At 52.7% G+C, this 22,563-nt stretch overlaps 2 protein-coding genes across 10 annotated transcripts in view; both read right to left on the bottom strand.

Moving 5' to 3' along the window:
• Evl (Enah/Vasp-like) overlaps positions 1 to 2,973 on the bottom strand; it is a 137,653-nt gene extending 134,680 nt beyond the window's left edge. Inside the window, 1 exon segment of the mRNA XM_047539693.1 lies at positions 2,437 to 2,973. Coding sequence (XP_047395649.1) covers positions 2,437 to 2,441 — 5 coding nt within the window. The 5' untranslated portion in view covers positions 2,442 to 2,973.
• A 13,826-nt stretch (positions 2,974 to 16,799) lies between these two features.
• Positions 16,800 to 22,563, bottom strand: part of Eml1 (EMAP like 1) — a 164,110-nt gene continuing 158,346 nt past the window's right edge. For all 9 annotated transcript variants that reach the window (XM_047539683.1, XM_047539684.1, XM_047539679.1 and 6 more), the window contains 5 exons: positions 21,914 to 22,011; positions 21,722 to 21,809; positions 20,235 to 20,330; positions 18,779 to 18,909; positions 16,800 to 18,302 (listed from right to left, as the gene is read on the bottom strand). In XM_047539683.1, the coding sequence (XP_047395639.1) occupies positions 18,177 to 18,302; positions 18,779 to 18,909; positions 20,235 to 20,330; positions 21,722 to 21,809; positions 21,914 to 22,011 (539 nt within the window). In that variant the 3' untranslated portion in view covers positions 16,800 to 18,176. The remainder of the gene's footprint in view (positions 18,303 to 18,778; positions 18,910 to 20,234; positions 20,331 to 21,721; positions 21,810 to 21,913; positions 22,012 to 22,563) is intronic.

Here is a 22,563-nt window from a genome sequence, read left to right as displayed (position 1 = left end):
AGAGACAGACACAGAAAACACAGAAAGAGGATTAAGAAACAAAGAAGCTATACGAAATGGTCTAACATTTAAAACTTTAGCCCCAGAAGGAAAGATGAGAGAAAATGAGGTAAAAGCAATAACTGAAGTACTAATGGCTAATAACTTCCAAAACTAATGAAAGACATGAAGCCACAGATTCAAGAAGACCTAAGAAGACTTAAGAAGTCCAATTACAAATTCAAAAACACCCATAGGAGAAATAGCATAGGAAAAAATGTGAAACCAAAGACAAGGAGAACATTTTAAAGCAGCTACAGAAAAAGAGAACTACTTTCAGAGGAACATCAGACTGGCAAGAGACTTCTCAACAGAAACATTCCACATCAGAGATAAAGAAAATGGCTTTAAAAAGCTACAGTAGCCAACCATGAATTCTGTAACTAATGAAAAGACCCTTGGAAACGGAGAAAAATGGTCTAAAATTAGACTGTGGTAATCTCCTTACATGGTTCTGTGAATACTCTAAAAACCAATCAACTGCAAACTTAAAATGGATACATTTATGGTATGTGAATTTTATTTCAATAACAATATTTAAGAAAAAGAAAAAAACATGGAGGCTAAATATTTTCAAATCCTAGGAATTTGTCACCAGCAGTAAATAGCATACTAAATGATATTTGTTTCAGTTAGTTTTTTCACTGCTGCCACGAAAAGACCTGACCAGAACAACTGTAAAGAAGGAAAAGTTTATTTGAGGGCTCAGATTTGGAGGTCTTAGTCCACAGAAGGCCAGCTTCTTTTCTTGGGGCTGGAGGTGAGGCAGGACATCATGGTGGAAAAGCTGGCAGAGGAAAGCAGCTCACATGATGATCAGAAAGCAGAGAGACTCCCCCGCCAGATACAAATACACACCCAAAGCCACACCCCAATGCCCCCCTTCTAGCAGGACCCCACCACTTCAGTCACCACTCAGTTCATCCCTATCAGGGGGCTAAATCACTGATTGGGTTAAGGGTCTCACAACCCAGTCACTTCTCCTCTGAACCTCTCACACTGTCTCACATGTGAGCTTCTGGGAGACACCTCACATCCAAACAATAATAATATTCTTCAGACAGATATAAAAAGTCCCAAATGGAAGACTAAAGATGACAAAGGTGACACCCGGAACGATGTGGGAAAGATGATCTCTTTTATAAACAGTGCTGAATAAATGGGAGTAAAAATGAAATTAACCTTTGCATATGTTACACAAAAATCAATTCTAGATGGACAACATATATTAATGTGAAAGACCAAACAGTAAGGTTTCTAGAAGATTTATAGGAACTGCCTTCTTGGTTTTGGGATAGAAACCCTAAAAATTAGGAAGAAAAAGACTTGTCAGTCCCAAAGGAAAACTGGGCAAATATTTGAACAGATGCTTCATAAAAGAAGATACCAAAAACCATGAAAAGATGATCAGTCTGATTGATCAACAGGAAGCTTCAATGAAAAGCACAACAGTAGACCACTTCCCTCTCACCAGAATGGCTGAAATTAAGGCTGACAATACCAAGTGTTGACAAAGATGCGGAGCAAGAACTCTCCTGTCCTTGCTGGTGGAAGTATAAACTGGTCCAATCACTTTGGAAACTTGATATCATCCATTAAGGCGAAGATAGGTGCCTCTCTTGACCTAAAAATGCTACTCAGCCGAAATGAATGCACCAGGGCTGGGGTTGTGGCTCAGTGGTGGAGCGGTCGCCTAGCACGTGTGAGGCACTGGGTTTGATCCTCAGCACCACATAAAAATAAATAAGTGAATGAATAAATAAATAAAAGCACTGTGTCCCTCTAATAATCACTAATATAATCTTAAAAAATAAGAAATGAATGCGCCAGGAGGCACACAAGCATGTTCGTGACAGCATTATTAACAGCCAAAAGCTAGAAACAAATGGAAAGTCCACTAAGAGAAGGGCTGCACTGCGGCGCGGCGCGCTTCGGACCGGCGGACCCGCGAAGAGGGAAGGACGCGGGGCACGAGGCGGTGGATGGCGAAGCTTGAGTGAAGAAGCCAGATACCAAGCCTACACCGGCATCGCCCCCCTACAGGAGGTCCACAAAAGAGGCCAGGTGCAGGTACCGGCTGCGGGCCTCGCGACCCTCCGGACGGCAGGGCTGCCGCGGCGACCGAGTGCAGCACCCCTGCGGGCCGGCGGCGTCTGGCGCGGGAGCGGGCGCAGCGCCGGGCGCCGGGCAGCGGGCAGCGGCGGGGCTCGCGCGGCCCGACGCCCGCCCGGCCGCTGCGGGGCCAAGCCCAGGGTCGCGCCGGCCCGCGAGGAGAAAGGCGACGGGAAGCGCGCGAGAGGGGCCGGCGCGGCGGCGGGAGCTCGCGGGCGGACGCCCCCCGCCGCCCGGCCCTCCCAGGCCCCGCGTCCGCGCGGCGCGGGGCGGGCGCCGACTCACCTCATTGTCGCTGCCGGGCGGGCGCGGGGCCGGGCGACCCGGCGTGGCGGCGGGCGCGGGCGCGGGGCTAGCGGGGGAGCCGGCCCCGGGCGCGGCGGCTCCGCGAATGGCTGGGCTGCGGCGGGCGGCGGGGGCGCATCTTCTCGGGCGGGCGTCCGGGCCGCTAGCTGCGGGGAAGGGCTGCGGCGGCGGCGGCGACTGACAGCTGGGCCCCGGCCCCTGCCATCTTGGCGGGCGCGCGTGCCCGGCCGGCGCGTGCGCGTGCGCGTGCCGCCGCCGACGGGGCGGGGAGGTGGCGAGCGACGGGGTCCGACTGGCGGGAGCGCGCGCGTCCGCCCGCGACTCCGGGCGGCGGCCCCGGGGGTGCGCGCGGCGAGTCAGCCCGGAGCCGAGACGGAAGGCGCGCGCGGGACTGTGCGCCCCTCCGCCCGCTGAGGGGGCTGCGCGCGCGCGCGCGCGCGGCCGCTGGGCCGCGGCCGCCGAGGTGAATGAGCGCGCGCGGCTGCGGAGCTCCACACAAAAGGCGCGGGGTTCCACCGTCCGCGCCTCTGGGAGGGCAGAGCCTCGGACCGTGAGGGGCGTGGCCGCAGAGTCGGTGGGCGTGGCTGGGAGGGGCGAGGCGGAGCTCCCAGGGAAGGAGGAGCGGGCGGAGCCCGAGGGGCGGGGCCCAGGGAGGGTGGGGCGCCCGCGGCACGTGGAGCGCTGTACCTGCTGAGGCCCTGTGCAACCTCAGAGCACGGTGGAGGCGTGGGACCTGCTCGCCGAGACCGCAGGACTCCCACCATGCCTGCCCTGCCATGCACCTGGCCTGCTAGGACTCAGGGCACCCCAGAGCCAAGGGGCGTTTAGGTCACAAACAAGTGACTCACTTGTAAAATGGTTCCCTGGCATGACAAGACCGGCGTCAACCTTGGGACATGGGAGCAGCTGAAGGACTTACCCCTACTCAACAAGAGCCCCACCTGGCGCCCCAAACCACAAGCTGTGAAAAAATTAATATTTCACAACACAGCATCACCTGGATGGTCCAGGTTTTCTCTGGATTTTAAATCCCCATCCTTCCTAAAGCCTCATGATCCTTCTTCATCTCTGGCTCCAAACCCCAAACCGCTTGGGGTTTCACTGTTCACCTGCAAATAGACCCAATTGGCTGTGCTTTTTGAACACTGCCAATAATGCCTCCCCTTCCCCTGTCATAGTAACATTGAAAGAAGAGCAACATTACATACCTATGTCTATCTATAATTTTTTTCTACAGGAGAGCATATCCAGTGTCTGGCAGTGGGTGGCATTTGCTAGGAGGGCAGTGAAGGGTCACTATTTTATTTCTGGTCCTGACTGAGAAGAAACTGTGTGATTTATGAGGTTTTGCCCAAGATACTGGAAATGGTGGAGTCCTTCTCAAGTCAACATTTTTCTGACCTAGAGTCCCAGTGCCCAGTCCCTTCTAGCTGACTGGAATTGAGCATCACTCTCCACAGGCTCCAATAGGGACACTGTGTGCTTATCCCTCTCGGCCTCCTTGCTCCTCCCTCCCTGTGCACAGGTCTGGGAACTTTCTTAGTGATCGTTTGTCCCATGTCCACTTTCCCTCCCATGTTTGTTTGAACCCGAGTCATCACACTGGAAAGGGGCCTTGATCTTCTCCAGTCCTCTTAGCATACCCTGAGGTTGTGGCTCTGCTCACCTCATTTGTTCCTCTGTCCAGCATCAGGAAGGATCTCTTTGCTACAGAAGAATCTTGTTACACCCTAAAAACTGCTAAAACAGACAAGCTTCCAGTCACCTGGAGATAGCCCAGGTGTGGTCTGGAGAAGCAGAGTACCCCTGGTTGGTGCATCTCAAAGTCCTGTGCAAAGACCCCAGATATAGACCTCTTTGTTTCCACTCTACCTTACTGATGCTCTTTCAACATGTGGCCCACTCTGACCTCCAGATCATGCATTTTCCATACCGTCCTGGAGTCTGTGACCGGAAGAGCATTTGTGGGGAAATGTTAATGGCAGATTTGCCATGAAACAGTGGCACCAGGGTGAGGGTCACGCATCCTCCGTCAACTTTCCCTGCAGACTGCTATAAAAGGGAGGGACATCTCTCAGTGAATGCATGGAATTAGTTGCCTCTGGCTCCTGGAGACGTCTTTTCCTGCTTCCGGTATTTGTGACACAGAGGGTTTCATGACTGGCTGGCAGGGCTGGGGGAGGCTGATAGGAGTTGTGCACACTCCATCCTGTGCCTTGCTTCCCTGTGAATCGATGCTGACCTTTGCCCTGGGATGCTTGGAGAGGCAGGAGCTCCACACTTTAACCCCGCGGCTCAAGCCCTCTGAGCCTGTGTTTTTCCTCCGGCAGGCAGGAATCCTATCCCCACCGTGCAGGTATTGCCGAGGATCGGTTGAGGTGCCTGCGTCAGAAGACACCCGAGTATGGTCTCTGCCAGCCTCCTGCGGCACCCTGCCTCTTGCTTCGCTTTCCCCTTTGCCAGTCTACTTCCCTGTTGCACATTTACTGAATGAAGTCTTTATTCCCTGGGCGAAGATGAATTCATGTTTTCCATTCTCCTGATAAAAAGAAAACACTTCTGAAAAGTCAACATTTGTTAAACATGTGGTCTCCAAATGATTAACTTCTGGAGGCCACCAGTCCCTGGATTTGAAAAAGATCCCTTGGTAGAGTCTGATGTGTCGGGTGCTGGACACCTGGCCAGGCCAGCTCCTGGTGGCTCCCAGGCACTCCTGGACTGGATTTCGGACACATGGGGAGGCAGGAAAGATGGCGGCTACCATCTGCTAGACTCCGGATAGTCACAAGGTCACAGCAAGTTAGTAGGCCTAAAAGTCCTTCGAGGGTTTCCCAACCAACCTCCTTGTCCACAGGGTGAAACTGAGGGCCCAAGAGGTCACTCAGATGAACGTGTGGTTTAGTGGACTTGCAGTCCCTGGACAATGTCCTGTTTCTTGAAGCTCTTGCAGTCCGCGACCGCTGCAAGGAGCCAGGTCACTGCTCTGGTCTTAGGTACACTCCAAAGAGCACGCGGAAGTTGAATTGCTCTTAACTGTGTTAAGAGGTGGGACTTCACGGGGGCGGCAAGATCAGGAGGACTCTGCCCTCCTGAATGGATTGAGCCTGGTATCAGAAGAGGGGCGGTTATCTGGGAGCGGGCTCCTGACGGTCCCCTCTGTCTCCAGTGCTTCCTTGCTCTGTGGTCTTCCCCATATTATGACGCAGCACAACAGGCCCTCCCTGGATGCCAGCACGTGCTCTTGCACTTCTCAGCCTCTGGAACTGTGAGAAATATCTTTTCTTGATAAATGACCCAATCTGGGAAATTTTGTTAGAGCAGCAGAAAACAGACTAAGACACCCACGGACCCTCTTCTCCACTGCTTAGCCTTTGCCAAATCAAACCACATGCAATTGAAAGAAGCAGTTTGCTTTTGATGAGTCACCCATGACACCATGTCTGGTTTCCATTAACTAGCACAAGTGGATTTCTAATTCACACCAGAGTCTGATGCAAGGCACACTCAGACAGCAACGGAGGTATCGGGGATGCATGGACCCCTGAGCCCTGCATCTGCTCTTGTTGCCCGATTCAGTACTACCCACAGCTGTTTCCTTAAGTACAACACACTTCCTTTCCATCCAGTTCTTCATTCAATGTCTGTAGAGCTCCTCACCACGTGCCTGCCTCCTCTCACGCCTAGCCCACTGTCCCTATCTAAAGGCAGATCATCTTTGACCCCGCCTGCCTGGCCCCTGGCCCCTGGCCCCCAGCACCACCTTGCCGGGGGCTGAGGCTTCATTCTCTGTCGGCTTCGGGGTGCACACTGCCCATTCCACGTCAGGATTCCTTTTGCTTGCTGAAAGTTCACTAGCCCCTGGACTTCTCAAGGCCAGCACACACGCCTCATTCCTCCTTGCACGCCATCCACCTTGCATGCACAGCATGGGACTGAAGAGCGTGCCTGTCACCCCAGCCAAGTAGGGCTCTGGAGGACCAGGGGCCACTGTTTGTATGTGCGGGCATTTCCAGAAACTGGAGCTCTGGTTCATGTTCTGGTTCCCTGTGGCGGGAAAGGCAAGTTATTTCTGGCCCACTTTGCCTTCCGCACCTTGAGGATGGACTGTGGTTCTTATTTTGGTTCCGTCTCCCTTGAGCTCTTCAGCTCCAAAAGTGACTCTCTAGAAGATGAAATTCCACCATCTTGAAGGGGGGCCTGGAGGCATACTGGGGATGAATTCAGCTTCCTGATGGGGTCACTCAAAGGTGGGCAGCCATCGAGGGGAAGCATGGCCAGGTTGGGGTGGGAGGGAGTCTTAGGTACCTGCCTGTTGAGAGTAACTTCTTAGCACCACTGTTTGTAAGGCGGATGAGGAGGTTTTCGCCCTCAGAAGGTGCTAAGGGGTTTCTTTGGGATCCTGGTTAGTCCTTGAGAGAGGGTTGTCATAAAGGAGTAGTTCTAGTCCATCCCTGCTCCCTGATTTCCCAACTCACCATGTGAGCTCTCCTTCCCTATTGCACACTCTCTTACCATGATGCCCTCACAAGAGCCAGGGCCATGCTGTAGGACTTTTAGCTTTCAAAACTTCTAAATAAACCTCTTTTCTTTACATATTATCCAGCCTCGAGTATTTTGTTATAATAACAGAAAACAGATTAATACAGGTCATCTGATTAGCAACCTTAATTCCCCTTTGTCATATAACCTACATCACAGGTATTAGGACTGGGCGTGTTGGGATGGGGTGAGAGGTACATTTTGCATATAAGTAATCTGATTTTCCTGCCTGGATGCTCTAAAGAGTTTCTTATTATCCTTTGAAGTTCAGAAATTTTACCAAAGTGTAATGAAATCCTACATGATCATAAAAAATGTGATAAAAATTCACTTTAAAGTGTGAAAATACTCTATTAGATAAGTTTTGCTTAAAGTAATTGCAGGGATCAATCATAAAATAATTTAAAAGGATATTATTGTACTTTTCATTTCAATAAATTTGAGTGTCTACATGAGATGAACAATTTTTTTTAATTAAGAATCAAATAGAAATGTTAAATTGGACAGAATCCTAAAACCAAACTGGTGTCTGGGGCACTGGGGTAGCAGAACACTGGGGGAAGCCAGTCATCTCAGCCTCTGTGGAGAAGATTGTCCAGTGACATGAATACAGGCTCCTAGTGGGACAGCAGGTGAGAATCATGCTGAGACCGGGCGAGAGGCCTGTGTGTCCTGGGTGGGCCCTTGCTTTCCTCCAGAGGTGGATTCAAGGGGCTGCTAGAGGTGGCCAGTGTCAGGGAGAAGATGAGCATGGGGAAACTTTCTGGTCATCACTCCCCTCTGACCGCCTTGGCCAGAGTGGTCACATTCTCCGCCATATCATGAGTAGGTTTTCCTGTGAGATTTTATCTGAGCAGGTTTTGCTGCTTGTTAGTCAGGCTCTTCAGAGAAGCATGATATATATAGACATATAGGAAGAGCTTTGTTGTAAGGGATCAGCACATGGGCCTGTGGAGGCTGAGAAGCCTGTCTGCCAGCTGGGTGCCCAGGAGAGAGGGTGGTGGCATCCCAGTGCTGATCTGGGGGCCTGCCCAAGGGAGCTGAAGGCAGAAGACCTGGCCGGAGTCCTGAGGCCTGAGGACCAGGAGCCTCTGTGTCCAAGGGCAGGCGAAGACATGTCCCAGCTCAGCAGAAAGAAGACCCACCCTTCCCCCCTTTTGCTGCTCAGACGCTCCCACTGGTTGGCGATGCCCACCGTGTTGGTGAGGGCTGGTCTTTACTCTGCTCCCCCATCCGGTTGCTATGCTCTTCCAGAAACACCCTGGTTCACCAGCTATCTGGGCATCCCTAGCCAGTCAAGCCGACGCCCAGAGCTAACCTTCACAGCGTGAATCAAATTTGGAAGCCTGGTGATCCCAACGCCCCAGCCGCCTCCAACCCCAGCCTTTGTGTGACAAACTCTCTGGTTTTACCTTCATGACGTTCTTGTTTCTTAGAGAAAATGTTTGTAATTTAGTCCTCAAATAGAGGTGTGTGTGTGTGTGTGTGTGTGTGTGTGTGTGTGCATGTGTGCGTGAGCTTTCCTTCTTTTACAAAAACCACTGCTTAATTTGGAACTTAATTTAAACTTGCTTTTCCTGAATGACCCAGAACCACCCTATGGCACAGGGGCCACCAGGGCCGTGAGGCTGGCAGACACTCATGCCTGGTTTTCTCTTTAAGAATGATGAGGTTTACAGCCTTTAGGTAAAAATAGCTTTGTGCAGCTTCCGCCAGGAAGACTCTTAAAAGGGAAGAGAGGAGTCATTTACTAAAAAAGAAAAAGCCTCCCAATTGCTGCCATAATTTTGGAATTCATTTTCACAAACATATCAGAAGACATTAAGATGTCCTTGTCTTCTAACCCAGTCATTTGGCTTCTGGGCGTCTGGCCTGGAGACACAAACCAAACCAAAGGAAAAGCTCAGTGGATAGGCTGTTTGCTGCAGCTCCTTTACCATGGTGAGACCCTGGGAGAGGACCCAGGGGGTCAGGCAACTAGGAACGGGAGTTCAAGGCCCACCTGCTGCTCACAGGTGCATTCGACACACCTGTCATTACCTCCCCGCAGGAAGAGGAAGCAGGTGCAGAGCTTATGGACATGTGGGCTCCAGGCAACTCAACCAACACTTTCATGTGACAATGGGAGTAACAGCAACAGCAGGGAAAGAGAAGGGACCTGAAGCCAGACTTGGCACTCTGGGAAGGCTTCCTGGAGGAAGTGAATATTGAGTTGTTTTAAAGGTCATGGTGGATGAACAGGAACAGCAGGAGGCAGAGTGGTGGGCAGAGAGCAGATATGACCTGGGTGCCATGCCTTGGGACAGGGAGAGGCTCTGGGGTGGAAACAGAAAGAGACAATGCTGGAGAGGGACCCAGAGCTGGCTGAACAGGCCTGAGCTCAAGGCGAAAGAGCTTCTTGCTAAGAGCCACTGAGGCAGTTAAGCAGGAGGTTAAGCAGGACCGTGACATAGTCAGGTTGATAGTTTGGACAGCTGCCCCAGACCACCTGGAGAGGGCCAGGCCAGCATGGTAGTGGCCACTATGGAGAGGCAGAGGCAGCACCTGTGGGAGTGGCACATGGACACTTGCCATGGTCCCCTGTGGGGCAGACCCTCCTGTCTTGGAGAGACAGAGCTGGGCAGTGGTTGAAGGTGATTTCTGAAACTTGACCATGTGGCTTAGAATCTCAACTTCTTAGCCGTGTGACTCATAGCAAGTTAACTAGTTTCTCTGTGTAAAAGGCAGGTGATAACGATGATGAGCAGGTCGAAGGAGTCTGTGAATACATCTTTCAAGTGGCGCCTGGCACAGGGGACGTGCTCTCTAAGTGGTGCCTTCAGAGTGGCCACTGTCATTACAGAGTGGTCACTATTATTGGCAGTTTGCTGATATGGTCAGTGGGTCAAAGAAGGACTAAGTGGGACGTCTGCATTCCTGGCTTGGTCATTTGGGGGATCGGAGAACAGGGATTGCGGGGAGAAATGGACTGGCTCATTTTGGGTAGAGACTGAAGCACCACTGGAGTGAGTAGGTAGATGTGTCCTCGGGACTGCTGAGCATACAGGTTTGAAGCAAGCGACAGAATGAGCCCATGCGTCAGGGTTGAAGAAGTGACTGAAACCCTAGGAGCTGACAGGATAGCCCTGGGAGAAGGAGGGAGGGAAAGTGACAGCAAAGGAGAGAACCCTGCAGATAAGGGATGGATCTGGAAGATTTTCAGTTTAGTAGGAAAGATTTGAGCCTGTTTAAATGTTGATGGAAGGAGCCTTTAGACAGCACATGATGGAGAAATTGCCCTAAACGGCTTTTATTTTTTTTTTATTATCATTATCACCATTGCAGCCATCTCCACCACCACCATCAGCACCACCATCAGCACCACCATCACCACCACCACCATCACCACCACCATCATTACCACCACCACCACCATCACCAACATCATCACCATCACCGTCACCACCAACTCCATCATTACCACCACCATCACCACCACCACCATCACCACCATCACCAGTATCATCACCATCATCACCACCACCACCACCACCACCATCACCACCACCATCACCAGTATCATCACCATCATCACCACCACCACCACCACCACCAGCACCAACATCATCACCATCACCGTCACCACCATCTCCATCATTACCACCACCATCACCACCATCACAATCATTACCACCACCACCATCACCACCACCACCATCACCACCACCATCACCACCACCATCACCACCACCATCACTGCCACCATCACCACCACCATCACCATCACCAACATCATCACCATCACCGTCACCACCATCTCCATCATTACCACCACCATCACCACCATTATTACCACCACCATCACCACCATTATTACCACCACCATCATCACTATCATCATCATCATCACCATCACACCATCACCACCACCACCATCATCACCACCACCACCACCACCACCACCACCAACATCACCAACATCATCACCATCACCGTCACCACCATCTCCATCATTACCACCACCATCATCACCACCATCATTACCACCACCATCATCACCACCACTATCATCACCACCACCACCATCACCACCACCACCATCACCACCACCATCACCATCACCACCATCACCACCAACACCACCAACATCACCATCATCACCACCATCATCCATGTGAGAGAACTGGTCAAAGAGCAGTGCTGCCAATCATGGCATCACATTCCATAGCTGGTATGAGCTACTTATAACAAAATGATAATGACATGGAAGATGCCGATAATGTTATAGAACATGATGTGTGCAATATGTTGACCACAGTAAAACTACAGGAAGGGAGTACACTAAGAAGTCATAGTGTGTTTCAGAATGGTAGAAATACGCCTGGGATTGTTTTTTAATTTGCTACAATTAGTATGTATTAGTTTTGTCACAAAAAGAGTACAATAAGCTTTGTTTCATGAAAAAGAAACAAACTAGGGCAGTTGAGCAACCCCTGGAAAGGTCACCTTGACCTTGGGCAAGTCCCTGTTTTCTGAAATCTGTTTCTATGCCTACAAGAAGGCAGAGTTGAGCAGAGTGGCATCTCCCCCAGCTGCGCTCAGTCTTGGGCTGGTGGTGGGGGGCAGGGAAGGAAAGCTGTGCAGACAGCCAGCCTCCGGCCTCTGCGCCTCGGAAGCGTGCCCCAGAGAGCTGCTGCTCGGGCCTCTGCTGCACCACTCGCTGCTGCTCAAGGCTGCCTTCGCCCAGGGCCCAGGCTTAGGTGGCCTGTCATCGCTGGCTCACTCTTCCAGGCCTCTTTGTTGCCATTTCCATCATGATTCCATGACAGCAAGAACTTCTGGCTCCTAGGATATGCCCTGCTCAAAGTCAGCAAAAGGTGGATGGGTGGATGGGTGGACAGACATCATAGCTGCTCTGGACCCACGATGCACATTAATATATTTAATTCAGTGGCACCCAAACCCAGGGTCCTTTACACTGTGGACTGGTGTTCCACAGAACACACTTTGGGAAACACTCCCCTAAGACCAGCTTCAGTTTCAGGGCAGCGCTGCCATTCTGCAAGTCATCCAAATAAACAGATGGGCCAGAATATCTGGAGGGAGGTGGAACACGGTGGCCTACCTCAGCTGTCCTGAGCGGGCCAAGAACTCTACCTGCCCTGCTTTCAGGTGATGTCTGAGCCCTGGAGCCGCCTCAACCTGGGAAGGAACATGAGCAGGGCCAAACTTGCCAGAATCGGAGAAAGGTCTTTCCTGCGGTCGGAGCCTGATGGAACTTTCCGATAGCTGATGTCTTGCGCACACTGGCAACAGCAGAAGTGAGACAGGGCCACCTCAGGCAGGAGGACAGGGAGGCCGCCTGGCTTCTCCCAAGGCTCCTCCAAACGCAGACAATGACCTTGTGTCTGTGTCCAGACAAGACAAACCACAGGAAGCAGAGGAGCACCAGGGGCCACCAGGGATGAGGTGGCTGGGCCGCTCTGAGGCTTTGGCAACCTCAGCTCTCTCTCCTTCCGGGAGCCAGGCTCTGCGGGGGAACTGGAAAGGCAGAGAAGCCCGTTTGGCCAAAAGAATCTCAGAAGTGTCACAGAGCATGTGACATCAGCCTCACCATGATAGGGAGACTGGCGATTTCCTAGTGAAGGTGTGGGAAGGAGGGGGAAGTGGGCCCCAGATGTCATGAACCTCGACGTTTAACCCAGGTTCCCCCGGGCCCCCATCCTGCCCCTCCCATTGCCACAGCAGTCCCCCAAAGGAGTAAGAAGAGGGTTCGGGCCCCCTTTGTCCAGGGGCAGTGGAATCTCTGCCACACTACGTCCATCACTGGACCCCAAGGGGCTCCAGTTACCCGATTTTATACACCGGTGGGTTCCCCTGCTGCAGAGGAGCCCCCCGCACTGCGGGAACTGGCTGGGATCCCTGGGGCGATGGAAGCCCTCGGGCGCCCGTCCTCAGGATTGCTATCAGGCCCTGTGGGCAGCAGAAGAACCTGGGTTCCTTTTCACATTAGGCTTGTCTGGAGAGACTTCTCCCATAGCATTTGCCAAGATTCTGTACGCGGACACTATCCCTGGGCCAGTACTCATTGCCTTGGGAGCCAAAGTGTCCAAAGCGCACGCTGGGGACCAGCTCCGCCCAGCCTTTGCCAGGAAACTCGCACTCTAGTCTTTATATGTTACACATGCTACAGGACACTTCCTAAACTTATTTGGAACCCCCCAATAGCAACTCCTACAGGGGTGCTCTGGGGTCGCCAGCCTGAGAATGCTGGCGTAGGAGGTGGCTTGTGAGATCTGGAACTTACCCTTCACTCTGCCACAGATCAGCTGAGTGACCTTGGGCCAGGGCCTCCATCTCTCTAACCCTCTGCCTCTTTGTTGTCAAAAAGGAGCCTGATCTTATCTCTTAGATGAGTTGCAGTGACAATCCCAAGTGTGGCGGGTGGAGTAATGGCTTCGCCCACACTGCTGGTCACTGCTGGAGGAACCTGGCAGCACCTGGTGCGTGCCCTGGAATCAGCGGTCCCACCCCGGGGTAAGGGATCTCTCGCACAATGCACAAAGAAGTAGTACAAGAATCCTCACAGCAGCACCGCTTCTGTGACTGGATGTTGGACTGATGTTTAGCTGAGGATCCAAGATCCAGTAGCTGTGGAACCACAAAGCAGAGGACACAGAGAAGGTGCCCAAGGAGCCCCTTAGACACCTTCATCCTTACGGAGGTCAGGAATTAGAAAAGGTCATCCACAAAAGGTCAGGAATTTGAAATTCAAAAAGTATTTTTAAGGATGATTCTTAGGGGGAAGTTGTTGATTCTACCCTTTCCTCTCAGGAGGAGGAGTGGGGTGCTTCCATCTCCTCCCAGGCCACCTGGAGAGACTGACATGGGCCCTCTGGAATTTTTGGACCAGTGGCTGAAAAGTCCAAAAGTCAGGGGCAGCTTTCAGCCAGATGCCCAGAGAAGATGAAGGAACAGCCTACCAATGGATGTCGGGCTGTGGGAGGCAGTGTTTCCCACCCAAGGTGTGAGACCCCCCAGGAGAACCAGGTGCATCATCTCAGATTCTGCCCACAGGGCCACCTGGAGGGGTGGCGGGACCCCCATGAGAGGAGGATGGGTGGAGACCGCCTCCTTGTGCTTGGGGGCTGTGGAAGAAGGAAGCAGCTACCTGGACAGAACATCTCTATCTGGGTCTAGAGGACTGCAGGTGAGGGATCTTCAGCAATGCTGGGTCCTCCAAAAACCTCTGAAGCTCTTCCAAGAAGAGTCAGGTGAAACACACGTCCCTCAGGATGGAGACCATCGTAGTCAAAGAGAGCCTCCCTTTCTCCCCGTCCACAGAGGGCAGAACCAGGTTTGGCCAGGTGCAGGTGGGAAGGCTGTGCTCTGCTTTTCTGCCGCCAGGTGGTGCACAAGTGGCCAGCAGCGGGACTTTTCACTTGGGGAAGGCGAGTGGCAAGTTTAAGTCCAACCCAAGTTCAGAGTTTTGATAATTACCTATACATTGTTCATCTTAGGGATGCTAAGGCACCCACTTCTTTTAAAGCCTAAATGACTAAATTTGTTCTTCACCATTCATATTGCAAGCTCGGACAAAACCTGTGTCAAGAGCCCCTCAATCAGGCTTCTTGGATACAGAGCTGCACCAAGATGGGTCAGCTGAAGATGCAGATGCACCCCACCCCCGCTGCCAGCTCCTTGGCCCCAGATTGGTGTGAACGTGTGCCCGTTGTTGCTGAAACACGTGAAGACATGCTGGATCACTGAGGTTGCCCCAGAGGGCACTGGATTCCTGCCAGGGAAGGCTCCCTCCTTCAAGAGGGAACAGTTGCTGAGACACTCCTGTGGGTCTGCCAGCTGGGACAGAGGATCCGGGCTGGGTGAGCCAGGGGGCAATTCCCTGGGTGGCCTGAGGCAGCACAGGGACCCTGGGCAGGAGGGAGCCCCAGTTTCAGGAGGACAGCAGTGGGCGTCCAGCTCTGGGAAGGAGGGGCAGGGGTGCCACGGGCAGCCAGTGGGGGACCAGGGTCAGGGTAGGAGAAGCGGGCTCTAGAGAAGGGTTTGGATCTGAGCGGCACCCGCAGGAGTGAGCCCCTGTCCTGAATTTTCCTGGCAGGCAGCCCACGTGGTTTACTTCATGTGCGTGGCTCATGTTCAGGCACTGCCACGGTCCGGCACTGAGATGTGGGAGGGTTTAACAACTCCAGGCCCTGAAACCATGGAGGTGTCCGTCAGCTGTGATGACATCATGGAGGTTACACGTGGCCGACAGGTATTCACAGGTGGAAGGACCTGAGGCTGCAGCTTGCTTTAAAAATGCTCCAGCAGGAGATGAGAATTTCTAAGTGTCCAGGATCTTTGAAGCAGGGTAATCCTCTCTCCACTTTTTTCTGAAATTCTCTGTACCATTGAAAGAGCAGAGGGAAAGACCTGCAGGAGGGTGGGCCTTGTGCAAGTGTCGCCTCTCGGCTGGCTTCTGCTAACAAATGCCTCCCCACTTTCGAGTGGAGTGGACCCCAGAGAGAGGCCAGAGTGTCACGTGGCACTTCTGTGAGCTCAGCCTGTGAGCTGGGGTGATGGCATCCTGCTCCCAAATCTCAGGAAGACGCACTGGAGGATGGAATCCTTGACCTTTCAGGGAACCCAGGCAGCCCCCAACGACCCCACTGTGGGCACACCACATGGTGGAAATCACAGATGCTAAAATCTACAAATGCTGCCAAGGAAGTGGCACATGCCTGTAACCTCAGTTATTTGGGAGGCTGTGGCAGGAGGACCCCACATTCAAAGTCACCCTGGGCCACTTGGCAAGAGCCCTGACTCAAAATAAAATAAAAAGGGTTGGGGGTGTAGCTCAGTGGGAGAGCCCTTGCCTAGCATGCATGAGGCCCTGACTTCAATCCCCACTGCTGGAAAAAACGAAAACAAAACAACCCTCAAGGATCTTTTTTCACTGGGAAATTGTCTTTTTTCTTTTAAGAAACTTTTACTTTTAGCTATTGGTGGAACTTTATTTTATTCATTTATTTGTATGTGGTGATGAGAACCCAGTGCCTCACACATGCCAGGCAAGCGCTCCATCACTGAGCCACCACCCCAGCCCTGGGAAATTTTCTTATGCTAACAAACTTACCTATTTTATCTACAAGTAAACAACACTCTTTACTTTCCTTGTCTCATGTGTGGCAGGGAAGCCAGGCTAAGAGCTAATGGCCACAAGCTCTTGAGAGCTGCCCATTTCCTGGAGCCTCCAGAACAATCCCAAAGCCCTCTAGGCCTTGCCTGCCTGAGAGGAGGTAAGTGGAGGTAGGCAGTCACTGCTCACTGAGTCAGAGAGCAAACCACCAGCGTCTGCAAGGTTACCAGCGCATCGCTCAGCCAAGTACATCTCAAGATTACCTACGTTACTAGATATAAAACTACTACTGCCACCTTCATAATTAATAAAATAGCATATAAATCTATACACCAAATACTAGTGTGTACGTACGTCACACTTTGACTTTCAAGTCGATAATGGATCTCTTTCCCTTCCTTGTAGCTAATTATTCTTTCAATTGTCCATGTAGCACGACTTGCTCTGGCCAGTGTTTGCTTAACAAGGTAACTAACCACGGGCTGGTGGCAAGCCACACTCTCCAGAGCAGCCTCATCTGATGCACGCTGCCACGCTGCCGGAAAAGAGTTCCATTGGCCAACGGCCCAGGTGAGGAAAACAAGCTGCATGTGAAACAGAATATAGTGTGAATCACGTCTAATTTCAAATATTTTAATGTATATATTTTCAGGAATATAGGTCAATAAGAAATCCACTTTTCAGGTTTTATTTCATTATAGAATATATTTGATAAGGATACATACAAACAGATTCATCTTTAATACACGTTGCTTACGGGTGCCTGCACCACCATGGCAGGCTGGAGATGTCACAAGAACTCTTTCCAAATGTCACACCTAATCAGCCACTGAAAACGTCCAGTGCTGTGGTGTTCAGATGATGCAATTCATTCACTTGCCTAGAATGAGTAAAAATCTTAGTATTTGTTCTTCAGTCTGTTTATCACTCTTCTATTTAAAAATCCAAGATATATTCCCCAATGTAAACAATAAATTTCAATCTGTCACACAATGGATAAGGCCTTCTTGACAAATTTATACCACCTACGTTTTACTCATCAGAACACGGTCTTATTTCATATTGTCGTGAGCCCGCCATGCACAAAAGACAGGGAAAGAAGCTGCCCTTAGTACCTGGAGCCTTCTGAGATGTCTCCTCCGGGCTGCGGTGCACTGAGGAGATTTCTTCTCGGCTTGGTCTACTTGGTCGTAAAATACAAATGTACAATGTCCACAAGTGGAAAACAGTGAAGCCTAGCCTTATGGACTTACCATGAGCTGCTAGCATCCTATACAAGTACAATACCATATCATGCCAGTTAACACACATGGGAAGGTGGCCAAGTGTCTTGCCACTGACCAGGGCACTGAGTGGGAACAGGAGCAGAGGGGCTGTGGTTCACATAGGTGCTCAGAGGCCGACTGTGTGTGGCCAGGACGACAGTCTAGGTCAGACCTGTCGTGCCCGCATGCCCTGCTGCAATAGGCAGGTGAGTCTGAAGCAGAGTCTGCCTGCACAAGAAAACACCCCCCCACCTTGCCAGCCTCCCAAAGGGGGACCCGAATGACATCTTAGAAAATGTACCCAAAGAAAGTCTTGTATTTGCATTTCCTGATCCCTCTGTGTAAACCAGTTGTCCACTCTCTTCTCAAGGACCAGTGGGTGAATGGCGATCACGGTTCAGAACCTCATTATCATCAGACATACTGAACTTAGCAAGCTAGATGGTGAACAGTGGAGACTATGTACAATATTTTAAAAGGCATTCTGTGACCGTTTTTGAAAAGTTCATAGAAAAGTTACTAAGGATACACCAGTTTCTTCTGTGGATGCCACTGTCACGTAGACCTTGGGACCTTTTCTACACGCAACGTGCACAGTTTCATATATTGTACAACAAAAGCGGAAAGGGGACCGCTCTCTGGCAGGATGCTCGCGGACTCCCTAAGCTAAGGTAACCGGTAGAGGGATAGTTTTCCTGAGGTTGTAAGAATTCTTAGACAAACAGAAATCACAGTGACCAAGTGGAGCGCGACTCTGTCTTCTTGGGCACGATCTGCTCCCGCCGAGCCTGCGGGGCCTACACTACCCGCCACTGCATGATGCTCGTGTCTTTCCCGCCTGTGGAGATGAGGTGACTGTCTTCACAGAGGAAGTCGACATTGGTGACGTGGCTGCTGTGTCCGCCATATATGTGGCTCGGAGCCTGGAAATGACGACACAGAGGAAGGCTCACTACAGAGCAGAGTGGGATCAGAAAGTGCCCGGACTCCAGGTTCAGTCCTGGGCTGTCTCTTGGCAACAGCCCTCACTGTGGACCTGCTGAGGGTGTGGGGGACAGACACAAGCCAAGCGATGGCCCTAGGCCGGGGAACCTAGGATATCAGAAGGTGGCAGCAGGCAGGTGTGCCCAGAGGCAGGACTGACTGGCTGCTGGGGGCAGCGGGAGGGTCTCCTTGATGCAGGAGAGGAGAGGGAGGGGCTCGAGGCAGGGGTGGGCTCAGCAGGGCTGGGCGGAGGGGGCGTGGAGCGGGAGGAAGGAGCCGCGGAAGCTGCAGAGCTGACCGGGACCTGGAGGGCTCTGTGGGCTGCCAGGGCTGCCCAGGTGCTCCGAGAACTGAGAGCAGCGTCACTTCTACAGCGTGGCCGCGAGGGAGGAGACTAGCGAGGACAGCCCCTCACCCTGAACTGAGAGCACGGGTAGGAGAAGAGGTGCACTTTGCCGAAGTCATCGCCCGTCGACAGCAGCTTTTTCTCGTGGGCCCGACAGACGGCGTTGATGTCGGTTCCGTCCGAGCCTTCTGGCCACACTCCTGGAACAAAGACCACAGACAGCACTGGAGACGCCCGAGGCCCAGGGCCACCCGCTTCACCCAGCAACTGCCTGAGCGGGTGCTTCAGAGGCAGGGGCCACGAGGGCGCTCGGCGTGAGCAGGGCCTCTCCTCTGCTTCAGGTTCATCCCACGCTGGGCCGTTCAGGAAGCCTGTCGTGCTGAGAGGGCAACACTGGCAGGCTTTCTGGCACCCACCTCTCTGGAGCCCCTTCTGGACACCATGGCAGAAACTCTCCTTCTGAATACAATGCCTTTCTACTGTCCCCAGATCACGTGACGGAGGCTGACTACTGCCCATGGTTGCAGTTTCCTTTTTTCTCCTTCCTTCCCTTCTTCCCTCCTCTCTTCCTTCCTTCCCGCCCGCCCTCCCTCCCTCCTTCCTTCTTTCCTTCCTTCCTTCCCTCCCTCCTTCCTTCCTTCCTTCCTTCCTTCCTTCCTTCCTTCCTGCCTTCCTGCCTTCCTTCCGTTGCTGTTTTACATGTGAAAGTCTCCAGGACCAGTTAGCCCTGGGTCTGTATGCCTTCCAGGTGTTCCTTGGTGCTGGTCCTGAGGGCTGTCATTTGTCTGCTGGCTGCCTGCTGGGTGTGCCTGTGGCTCTCACTCACTTGCTGGGGCTCCAGAGCCCTGTGTCCAGGTGGTGGGGGGAGACTCCAGCCTGACTGTTGCTCTGGGAAACCTTTTGGTTCCAGAAACATTGGGCACGACAGAGCTGAGTGCATCTGATTTTCTCAGCTGGCGTTCTGGAGTACATCTTGGGGCTCTTAGTGCTTAATACCAGAAAATGGTAAAACACCAGTACCAAGAAGGCTGTGAATTCTTTCCAACCTACGGACTTGTGGTCTCTCAAAAGAGATGACAAATACTACCTTTCCCTTTTATTCTACTAAATTGTGGCAATTTATTTTAGGATATTCATGAATATATTCCTAAACTGAACTTAGACAAAAGTACAATATTTAGTTTAAGGACCAAAAAATGTCATAACCCTAACATGTAACAATGAGTGCCCTGTGGTTCATCTTGGTGTGCCTGGAGCAACCTGATGTACAAGATTCTAGAGAACTATCTCAGGACCCATTTTATACCATGGAAAAGGGGTAAAAGCCCATTTCTCCAGCTCTTCCCATCTGGCCGTGGCTGGGTCACCCTGGCCCTACCCAGGGAGCTGCAAGGGGTGTCTAGTGGGGCACATGCCAAAGCCAAGCAGTTGACAAGACGAGACTGTAAGGCTTCACAACTATTAGAAAATGTTCTACAAGTAGATGCATCTTCTATTCAAACCTAGGGACATGTGCAGAACTTACCAAAGACGTGGAATCCCAAAGTGCAGGTGTAGGTAGCCCACTCGATATCTCTCGTAGTCTCCACACTTACGACTTGCTTGCAAGCAGCGGGAACCCCTGGAAAAGACCATGGTCTGGTGACAACCAATCCAAGCCCCCAGCTCTCCCTGGGGAAGCCTGAGTCCTCAGGACTGTACCCCAGCAGGGGACACCCCCACCCCCAACCCATAGAGACTGTGTGTGGCCATCAGCTTGCACAGCCCTCAGCCCCATGGGCTCCAAGTTGGGACTGGAAACAAATGGAAACTGGTCTCTCCAAGAGCCCAGAGACTCCGAGGTGACGTGCTTGTTCCTAGATGAGCTCTCATCACTGGAGAATGAGTGTCTGAGGTTTTAGACCTAGAGACCATCCCCCAAACCATCACCCTGCTTCTGTGCCTGTGTCAGGCAGGACCTGGGGAGGGAGGCCAGGAGCCCAGGAGCCAGGTGGCCCCCTTCCCCCTGGGTGTCGGGCAGGACCTGGGGAGCCCAGGCGGCCCCTTTGCCCCTGGGTGTTGGGCAGGACCTGGGGAGCCCAGGTGGCCCCCTTCCTCCTGTGTGTTGGGCAGGACCTGGGGAACCCAGGAGGCCCCCTTGCCCCTGGGTGTCGGGCAGGATCTGGGGAGCCCAGGAGGCCCCTTTGCCCCTGCGTGTCAGGCAGAACCTGGGGAGTCCAGGTGGCCACCCTCCTTGGGGGAGGCTCAGTCCTGTACATGCTACTCGCCCAGTGTCCTGCCTGTCCTGGGCTCCTCAACGAGAGGGCAACATGACATGGCCCAGGGTGTGACTTCCTCCCCACCCACCAGCTCTGGGTCCACAGCCCGTACCTGAGCCCCAATTTCCTTCTCTGAGCCAGAAAGTGCTCTGGATCATGAGGAAATGTAGGTGGAAACACTGAACTTTCTAGTCACTGCCAGAGGGGTGGAGGCCAGGCCTTTCTCGTGCTCCATGATCCTCCTGCTTAGCCCAGAGCGGGTGCCAGTAAGGGTCTGAGGAGCGAGGGCATGGTGGGGCCTGTGTGCTCAGTAAGTGCCACCCTTTGTCACCCTCCCCAGCCCTAGGTCTCCTTTAGCCAGAGATCGACCAGGGGGAGGCTGGGAAAGAGGAGGGGTCCCAGGGACTTTATGGCCCCTGCCTGCTTTGGATGGCACCTTGACCAGGGTCACTCTTGCTGGGACAGCTGCAGACCCCATTCTCACCCCACAGCTGTCCACTCAGCCTCTCCAGCAGGGCTCGGCCTCTTCTCCTGGAGGAGGCCCACACCTCCTCCTCCACAGGGCCCACGCCAGCCGGAACCCTGTGTCTCAGCACCGGGAAGGTCTGGGATGCTGTGCAACTCCTCCATCTTACAGAGGAGGAAACTGAGGCCCAGGGAGGACCCCATGTGCTTGGGCCCTACGGGGCCATTGGGTCTCACGGTCAACATCCCATGTGACCTAAACGTAGACCCCTCCGGGGTCGTTACTCACAGTAAAGGATTTCGTAGTCCCCGGAGTTGGACACAAGGTACTGCGAGTCTGCAGACCAGTCCAGGTGGGTGATGAAGCTGGAGTGGCCCTGGGGAGGAGACCTGTGTGAGTGGCATGCGTGGCACAGACCCTGCCGGCAGCACGCGGCCACACGGGCATGCCAGGCTGCTACCCCCAGGTGTGGGTACCTACCGAGCACTTGCCAACCCGAGTGTACTTTCTCCCGTTGTCCCCAACTCCGTATATGTAGATGCAGTTGTCATGAGAGCCGATTGCTAAGAAATTCCCATCTACAGGAACGGGACAAATGGTAGCGGGAATGTTACCAGCAAGCATTTAATTCATTCTAAGGAAAAACACAGCTGCCGCCAGACTTAGGCAAATCATTTCAAAGAAAAAGTTTGCTTTTGAATGAGTCTGATAGCAATTCTGAGGTTATCTTTGGAAGAATACACCTGACCAAATTATAAAGCCTGGTAACGATTTATAAAATCTTTCTGAACACTTTAAAAACATCATTCTGTGCCATCTTACAGACCCCTTCCCTGGCCGTCCTGCCCCAGCCACGCGGGATGGAGACTTGACTCCTGGGAGCCGCTTTGCCCGGGGCCTCCTCAGGGAACGCAGGGTTCTCCCCGGCCTCTGCTCTCCTGCCCCTGCCTGGGCCCTTCCTGCCTCTTCCCAGGGGCCATCCTTGGCGTCTTCTTTGACAAGGTCCTGCCTTGGACAGTCATGACAATCAGGCCAGGCTGCTGTGCTGAGCCACAGGGAAGGAGCTCAGTGTGACGAAGATAGACCTGGCTTCCTCCCTGGCGAATGACGACAGGGAGCCACGCTAGGGG

Source organism: Sciurus carolinensis, chromosome 2, assembly GCF_902686445.1.
Source record: "Sciurus carolinensis chromosome 2, mSciCar1.2, whole genome shotgun sequence".
Taxonomy (NCBI): domain Eukaryota; kingdom Metazoa; phylum Chordata; class Mammalia; order Rodentia; family Sciuridae; genus Sciurus; species Sciurus carolinensis.
The sequence above is the reverse complement of the archived record's forward strand: the minus strand, read 5'-3'. Positions and strand labels throughout refer to the sequence as shown.